Source organism: Elaeis guineensis, chromosome 10 (assembly GCF_000442705.2).
Source record: "Elaeis guineensis isolate ETL-2024a chromosome 10, EG11, whole genome shotgun sequence".
Taxonomy (NCBI): domain Eukaryota; kingdom Viridiplantae; phylum Streptophyta; class Magnoliopsida; order Arecales; family Arecaceae; genus Elaeis; species Elaeis guineensis.
Genome location: NC_026002.2, coordinates 53,139,040 through 53,147,829, shown reverse-complemented (window position 1 = coordinate 53,147,829; position 8,790 = coordinate 53,139,040). Strand labels below are relative to the sequence as shown.

Here is an 8,790-nt window from a genome sequence, read left to right as displayed (position 1 = left end):
TGAAATAGAAATTTTATAAAAGGAGATCTCACCCTCAACCCTCGTACACCCAATTTCTCTCTCATTAAAAGTTTCCCTCACAAAAGCTTTCTCTTTTGGAAGACCTCCTGAACCCCTTAAGTGCCTGGTGTCCGCTGTCTAGGAGCCTCCTGCTCCTTCTCTCTCAGCGCTTCAGCCTCTCTTTCTTCTCTCAGATTCCGTACGGCTCTGACGGCGCATCCTCCAGCAAAATCAGACCACTCTCAGTTTCCCTCTGTGCCTCACGGGCCCTTTTAAAGGGCTTAAACCCAATTAGATTAGGTTTAAGACTCCTTAATCAACTCATATAAGGATCTAGACCGTTTGATTGAGAACCAGATCAACCCACACCATCCGATCGTGCTCCGGTCCATGGAATAGTGCCGTAGACCGCGAGAAATGCGTGGGAAATGCCCACGCAGCCCACAGACCCAACCGTGGACCATCCGGTCCATGATGGACCGGGGTAAAAGCCCAAGCAAGGTGCCTGGGCCTGGGCCGGCCCACGCACGTGGGCCTGGGCTACGTCCGCGTGCGGGTCCACACACGGGCTGGGCCGTACGCCCACCTGGGCCGCGCACCCGCTTGGGCCGCGCGCCTGGGTTGCGCATCCCGCACGTTGGCCCCGCTTGGACCGCGCGCCGTCGTCGCTCCGCTAGCCCGTCGCTAGCCGTCGGTGATCCTCCACCACCTCGAGTCTCGTGCCGACTTCAAATGCTCGTATCTCCTCCATCCGAGCTCCGTTTGGGGTGATCTTGATCTTGTTGGTCTCCATTTTTCACCGCGAACCTCGCTGTGGGCTCAATATGGGCTAAATCTCGAGACATCAAATCCTAGCAGGTTCACTATTTTATTGAACTTATAACGGAGCTTTCAAAATGGATCCACCTGCATTCTTTTTTTAATGAGGTTTTCAGTTGTGAGGATCTTGTTGAAATGAGCTAACCTTCCAAAAATCTTAACTTTTTTAGGAAGAGCCAGTTTCCAAATGATCTTTCCAATAGCATGATGCAGTCCACCATTGATGAGAAAATTATAGCAATTTTTAACAGAGAAATTTGATGCACAATCCCACTTCCAGAGTCTTTGATCCTCCACATTTACTAGACTAGTGTTTGAGATAAAACCATGTAGTTTCCGAAGGTCTTCAGTGCCTGCAAAACTTAGGGGATGTCTGAAATTTTTTGATCAGTCGTTGCAAGAAAGAAATTCAGCCACACTGATCCTTGGGTGCTTGGCGAAAGGAAAGAGATCAGGTAATTCCTTGTTTAGAGTCTGTAATGGTATCCAGGTCTCAAATCAAAATGAAGTTGAATTCCCATTACCTAATCTTAGGAGAGTGCATTCTTGGAAAATCTGTCCCAGCTTAGTGATCCCCTTCCAGAACGGAGAAGCCACTCTTGCGGTTGCCTTACAAGTTGGAAGCGGTAGTCTCCTGCTGTAATATTTTCTTTGGATGATTTTCCGCTATTGCTTTCGTGGTTGTGAGTAAAAATTCCACCACCATTTTAGAAGTAGCGCTTGATTTAGGATTTTGAGATTTTTGATCCCCAATCCTCCCATAGTTTTAGGTCTGCAGATCATTGACCAGTTAGAAAGGTATTTCACTCGTCCGCATGATTTGTCACCTCCCCAGAGAAAGTTTCTGCATGTGCTATTAATCTTCTTAATAAATGAGTTTGGCAAGAGAAAAATTGACATCCAGTATATCGGTATGGCATTGAGGGTGCTATTGGTGTGAGATGCCCAGCCAGTGATAGAGTCTTGCGCTTCCATCGGTGAGTTTTTAATCCAATTTTTCTAAGAGGAAGCTACAACCTGTAGGTGGCAATGGTGAATCATGTAGTGGTATTCCAAGATAGGTTATCGGCAACTGGGCTGCTGAGCAGCCGATCATATTGGTATAGTGTTCAGTTTCTTCGGCAGTCATTCCGAGCCCAATAAGACTACTTTTGCTAAAGTTAATTTTTAAACCAGTTAGAAGCTCATAGGAGTATAAGATAAGCTTAAACAAATTAAGTTGACTCTTAGATGCTCCACAGAAAATAATGGTGACGTCTTCATATTGGACGCACTATGTCTGCTCTATTGCCTGCCCAGTGCCTAAGCCGGTCATCAGATTATTCTTTGCAGCATAGGAGAGGATTCTGCTTAATAAATCGGCGATTAGGATGAAAAGCATTGGTGAAAGTGGGTTGCCTTCTTTTAGTCCTTTTGCATCTAAAATGCTTTTCAATTTCACCATTGATAATGAGTGAGGAAGTGTTAGAAGTGAGCAGTGAGAGGATCCATCGACGCCATTTAGATTCAAATCCTCTTTTCAGAAGTAATTGACATAGAACTTGCCAGAAAACCTTGTCGAATGCTTTTTCAAAATCCACTTTGCATAAAAATCCTTTCTCTTTGTTTCTCTTGCAAAATGAGATGATCTTTGTCGCAGTGATATAACTCTCTTGAATCATTCGATTTTTGATGAAGGTCGACTGTGTCTCTGCCACCAATAAGTGCATGACTTTCCCAAACCTTGTGGATAATACTTTTGAGAGGATTTTAATGATACTATTTTCCAAACTAATCGGACAAAAGTCTCTAACATCTACACTCTCCATTTTTTTTGGTATCAGAACAATATTTGTGTAGTTTAGTCTTGATAGATCAGGTTGAGAGTTGTAGACAGCATCAAAGAAAGCAATGATATCCGGTTTGAGAGTTTGCCGGTGTTTCTGAAAAAATGTGATGGGAAAACCATCCGAGTCTGGAGCTTTGTCTGTAGGAAGATTGAAAATGGCGTCTTGTATTTCTTGCTCAGTGAAAGGATTTTCAAGTAGAGAGAGATCAGTATTGTTTTCTGGATATAGACTTCCCTATTCAGCATCTACGAGTGGATCTTCATTAGTGCACATTATCTCTATAAAATGTTCTAAAAATGCATTCCGAATGCCTGCTTGATCATCATAATATTTCCCATCCTTTTGAATTTTTGTTATTTGGTTTTTGCTTCTTCTATTGGAAGCACAGATGTGGAAGTATTTTGTATTTTTGTCACCTTCATCCAACCATATCTGCCGAGATCTTTGTCACAATATGTTTATTCTTGTTGTATTAAAACATCAAGCTGGGATTTAAGCTTTGTTCTTTCATTTATCTCTTCTTCAGATAGATTTCGCTCTTCCTCGAGGATGTCAATGCTTTCAATTCTAGCTTCAGCCTCTCTTTTTTTGTTGGAGTAAATTTCCAACATTTTCTTTGCTCCAAGATCTTTTAGCTTCGACTGAAGAAAATGCAATTTCAAGACTAGGTTGGAGATAGCTTCTGGTGAGGAAGGAGCAGAAACCCACCATTGATTGATCAGAGACTCTAAATCTTGATGAAGATACCAGGCATTTTCAAACCGGAAGGGTTTGAAACGATTTGCATTTTGTCTACAAGAAGAATTGAAAGTGAGCAATAAAGGAGTGTGGTCCGAAGTGGTTCTTACCAGAGAACTAAGAGAAGTTAGAGGGCACCTATTATGCCATTCAAGAGAGATGGAGCATCTGTCAAGTTTTACTAGGCTAGGTTCTTCACGAAAATTTGTCCAGATGAATTTTTTGCTTGGCGCATTGATCTCAATGAGTCCAAGTTGGTTGATGCAGATGTTAAATTCTTTGGATGCCGCTCTGCTACTAGCAGCACCTGTTCTTTCAGAGCTGAACCTAGTAACGTTGAAGTCTGCAACTATTACCCAAGGGCCAGGGTGTGCTGACTTAATGTGATGAAGTTCCCCCATGAGAATAGATCGAGTGTGGCGATGATGTGGACCATATACATTTGTGAGGTGCCAGAGGAAGTAATCTCCTTGCATTGAGAATTGAGTGGTGATAGAATATTCTCCAAAGTGGATTGCTACACCAGATATCTGATTTGGGTCCCAACAAGTTAATAATCCGCCCGCTGAACCCCAAGCTTCTTTGCAGTGCCATTCTAAGAAGGATGAGCCACAAGAAGATGTGACGAGCTTTTTATCAACATTCTGAAGCTTGGTTTCTTGAAGACATGCAATCCAACATTTAGATTGTTTGACGGTGTTCCTAACTATATTTCTTTTTTGTGCCCTATCTAATCTCCGTACATTCCAGAAAAGAATAGTCATGGATGAAGGTTGTAGAACTAAGTACTGCACTGGAGCCGTTCCATTTGTGTTTTTTTTTTTTTTTTTGAGAAAATTGGAAAAAGTAAGATGCTTCCACCAGTTAAAATATATTAAGTAAAGTGGATGGTAAAAGGGAAGTAGGCACACATCTTAGGATAGGGTCTCCACCATGGGTAATGTGGTCCGACCGATGACAAAAGACTTTCCTGACAGTCCCCTGAAAAATCTAAACCTGAGAAAGAGAAGATAGACCTAAAGCGAAAGGATTACAATCCAATTTCAGATCTGCAGAGGATCATTTACTGACATAGCATCATTAACGAGTAAAACTCCCTGGCTCTTATACTGATCATTGCAGCATTGGTTAGTACTGCATAGGTTACGTTGGGCAGGTGATCTCTCCAAATCGACAAAAATATTACAGACTAATGTCAGACCTGTTGAGGATCATTTTCAAACAAGACAATATTGTCCTTTGAAGCTCCTTTGCTTTGAAATTGTTTCTAGTAGCACTGTTATATGCTGAAAGGGTGATCAATGGTGGGTGCTCCTGCGTCGTTAACTCCCAAAGAACATAATAGTTCCCACTCAAATAAATATATTCGGCTAGAGGATAATTGCAGGATTTTCAAGTGGGATGCAGTGCTTCGAATGTTAGAGAAGCTGAAGCACTCTAGTTACACCTGATATGGCAGTAAGGGTGCTACGATGTGGATCAGCATCAAATACTATTCAGAATAGTGAAGATACTTTTTGAGTTGTCCTTTCAGGTTGCGGAAAGCAGCATTTCAGCTGTTGCTTCCAGCACAGAAAAAAATTGTAGAATGGCTCTAGCTGGTTCTTTCTTAACAGAGGTAGGAGCACCTTATAATTTATAAGATCTCCAGAATAGTTGCCTGATTTTATCACTTTTTGCTCCTGTGGTCCAATCTTTGTACAGAGCGATGATTGATTTTCTGACAGCAGAGGAAACTTTGGCCTTGAATGCAAATAATCGTTGGTTGCATTCATTCCATAAGCACTAGCAATAGATGGTAATTAGGTAGTCCCAAGCTTGGTTCACTTCTTGGTTGGTCCCATTAGATCGCCACGGTCTCCAGAGATCTTTGAAATTATTAGGTAGGTGGCCACGATTACATTCATAGAAAATTGACTCCCAAAGATTATGCGAATATGCACATGATGTAAATAGATGGTCAACTATTTCTGGATGAATGCTACACAGAGGACGGGAACTCGGTCTATGAATTTCTTTCTTCCTTGAATTGTCTGCAGTGAAGATTTTATTATGGTAACTTAACCAAATAAATGTTTTAATCTTTTTTGGTAAGGGTAGTTTCTGTTGGAAAAGGTGCAAGATTTCATGCATGAATTTCAAAATTTTTTTGAAATATAACGCAGCGGAACATGTAAATTAAACAATTTAATCTATAAATATATGTAATCAAATTACTAAACCCTACAATTAGGATCTATAACATGTCATATTGTATTTATAAATCAGAAAATAAAAGATTTGGTATTGATGAAATCAATACCCTAGATCTAAAATATTTTTAGATCTAAAATCTAGATCATATCTAGATAAAAGAAGATATCAGATCTCTTACCTTCATGCAGGTCGAGAACTCCATGGTTGATTTTCTTTGTTACCTTTAGAGCCGCACATATGTTCGGCCTCTACAGATAATCCACACGAGGCTGCAACAAAATCGAAGGTTCGTCGAACGAAGATCCACTCGAGGTGCTAGCTTCTTGCAGATTCCTCCGGATGGTCAATCTAAAAAATATTCTTCAGATCTCTTGGATATTTTAACAGATGAAGAATATGAGGAGGAATAAGGGAGAAGTCAAATCTTTTGATCTCTCTAAAATTAAAATTAATATTTAATAGAAAAAGGTCCTAAGAGAAGACAGATATTCTCCTTCAATACATCAACAATTGATATCCTGAAAATATCTCTACGCTAAAACATGAGAAGACCTTCTTCTCTTGATATTTTTTAGTTTTCAGATCTTATGATATCTGATTTTTCTCATAGAAAAATCTCATGATTTATGGAGAAGAAGGGTTCTAAAAGAAACCTTAAGAAAAGATCTTCTTTTCTTCTTCTTCTTCCATCAGAACATGATCATATCATGTCCAAAATAAGATCACCATGCTCCAACTCTTTGGAGTATGAATTCACCATGCCATCCCTCTTTCTCTTTTAGATTTTTTATCATATAAAAAAAAAATATAAAACAAAGAGATATTAATATGAAAGGAAAAATAATAAGAGAAGACAATCTTCTCTCTTACCTTTCTCTCTACAAGACATCAACCTTTGATCTCTTGATTGAAAAATTTTCTCCAAAGATTTTGGCACCTCAAACCACCCATGTAATCCTTCTTTCTCTCTCATATTTTTATCACATAAAAATATAAAAATAAAAATAAAAATAAAGAAAGAAAACCAATAAGAGAAGACAATCTTCTCTCTTACCTTTCTTCTCTACAAGACATCAACTTTTGATCTCTTGTTAGAGGACTCTCCTCCATGGATTTTGGTGCCTCAAACCTCTCAGGTCTTCCTCATTCTCCTCTGATATTGCTCTCCATTTTTCATGAATTTTTGACTCCTATATCATGGCATATGGGGCAGCCTCCTTTTATATGGCAGACTAGGTCATAAGACCCAATCTAACAAGGAGTCCTTGGGGTGTCCAACTCTTGGATGCCCCCAATCTCATTTATTTCATGGATAGCATGAAAATAACCACAAAAGGGGCAACAAAAAGAAGGATAAACATGGGGGAAGTTGGCACAAGAGAGGGAGGGAAGAGTCCTTGTGAAGTGGGACTCTTTCAAAAAGAGAAATAGGCTAAACCACTTTCCACAATGAACCAAATTAATTTTCATATTGAACTAAATCAAATCTGATTCAAATATCTAAAATAAATGGTGTGAGATTACTTCCCTTAGATGTAAAAATCGTAGAAAAATTATCTGAAATTAATTAGTGGGCATGGGCTTTGATTTTCTTAGGTGGCGCAAGAGAAGATGGAATCCTAGTCTAACTAAGATTCTTATTTAGATTAGATCAAATACTTTGAACCCAATTTAAATTAATTACAACCTAATTAATGATGATCCTAGTCCAACTAGGAGTCTAATTAAATCAGATTAAATTATATTTAATTTAAATCCTAATTTAATTAAGAATTAGGTGCATACAAGTCTTAGTCAAATAGGGACTTGTTCTCCCTTGCAACTGGCTTATCCAATAAACCAATTAGACTTAATCTAATTAAATCCAAATCAATTCTAATTAAATTATATTCAATTAGACTTAATCTCAGTCCAATTGCTCAATCAGATTGAGTCAATTAGTAATCCAATTGCTAATGATCCTCCTGCAATACTTGCATTAGGTCAAACATCAATCACATTAATTGTTTAACTTTAAAATGATTCTCAATCATCGATTAACCATCTGATTAAGTTACAACCTCTTATGTGTGTGACCCTATAGTTTGAACCTAAGCTGGTAGCACAGGAACTAATTTTTGTACCAGTCGAAGTAACCATCTAGCAATGGTTCCCAACATCCAGATAGGTCGAATGTATGCAAAGCAACATTCTAAGAACCTTGACCCATGATTACCGTATAATTCATCTTTTTGACTAATAATACTCAAGACGACTTCGAGTATGCTGTCAATCACTCATACAAGTCATCTCTATTGTGTCTCAAAATTTTGCAAATCTCGTGACTCCTCACGAGGAATATCCAGACCTAGATTTTGCTAAATTGAAATACAGCGAGGCATTCTCTTCCTGAAGTTAATCAGAAGTGATCAATCCCATCTTGACTTACACACCAACTTCACAAGTACTTGACTGTATCCAGAAATCTTTCGAACCTATATTAAAAATACAGACAGTCTGGCACCAAAACACAGTGAGTTGCTTGCAAGTCATCGTGATGATCTCAGATCGGAGGGACGCTTATACCCATTGATCTTAGCTAACTACTCTTGACAGTAGAGTGTTATATTGGTCATGTTCAATGTAGATGTACTCCTACATCTCACCTAGATACCATACCAGTATCTCCACACCACTTGATTATGAGGACAACCAACGCATATGGCATACAGCGACCTATACTTGATAAGTTATCATCCTCGTTAATAACTTATCATTTGATCGTGAACAGTTTAAGAACCATCCGATAAATTCTCTTTTATCGATTAATTATAATTCTAAGAACTTCATCATAATTTAGGAGTTCATTTAAGAAAGATAGAACTTTTATGATGAACTTGCCAAATAACTATTATTATTAGATAATTCATATACTAATTTCAATCATCTACCACTTAGATGATTGGCTTTAGGATATATTTTTCAACAACTCCCACTTGTACTAAAACCAATCAGAATGATATCAAATATCCTATCTTCTACTTGAGTTCGTCGAACTTCTTAGTTTCGAGGCCTCAGCAAATGGGTCGGTCAAGTTCTCCTTTTTTATCGATCTTCCAAAGATTGATGTCACCCTGATCTAAAATCAAAAGTGATAGTAATACAAAGTATGCTGGTCCTTCGATTCTTTAGCCAGATCTATGGCTCCAGTGCTATGATAGGATTGGAT

At 38.8% G+C, this 8,790-nt stretch overlaps 1 protein-coding gene across 1 annotated transcript; it reads right to left on the bottom strand.

Annotated features, from left to right (window-relative positions):
• Positions 1-3,106: 3,106 nt before the first annotated feature.
• Positions 3,107-4,150, bottom strand: LOC140852222 (uncharacterized). Its single transcript, XM_073245193.1, has one exon. It carries the CDS (start codon positions 4,148-4,150, stop codon positions 3,107-3,109), a length of 1,044 nt encoding a protein of 347 aa, XP_073101294.1.
• Positions 4,151-8,790: the final 4,640 nt, after the last annotated feature.

What these genes read in the sequence shown, in the direction of transcription:
- LOC140852222 (XM_073245193.1), bottom strand. Translation starts at nt 4,150, where the DNA reads ATGACTATTCTTTTCTGGAATGTACGGAGATTAGATAGGGCACAAAAA.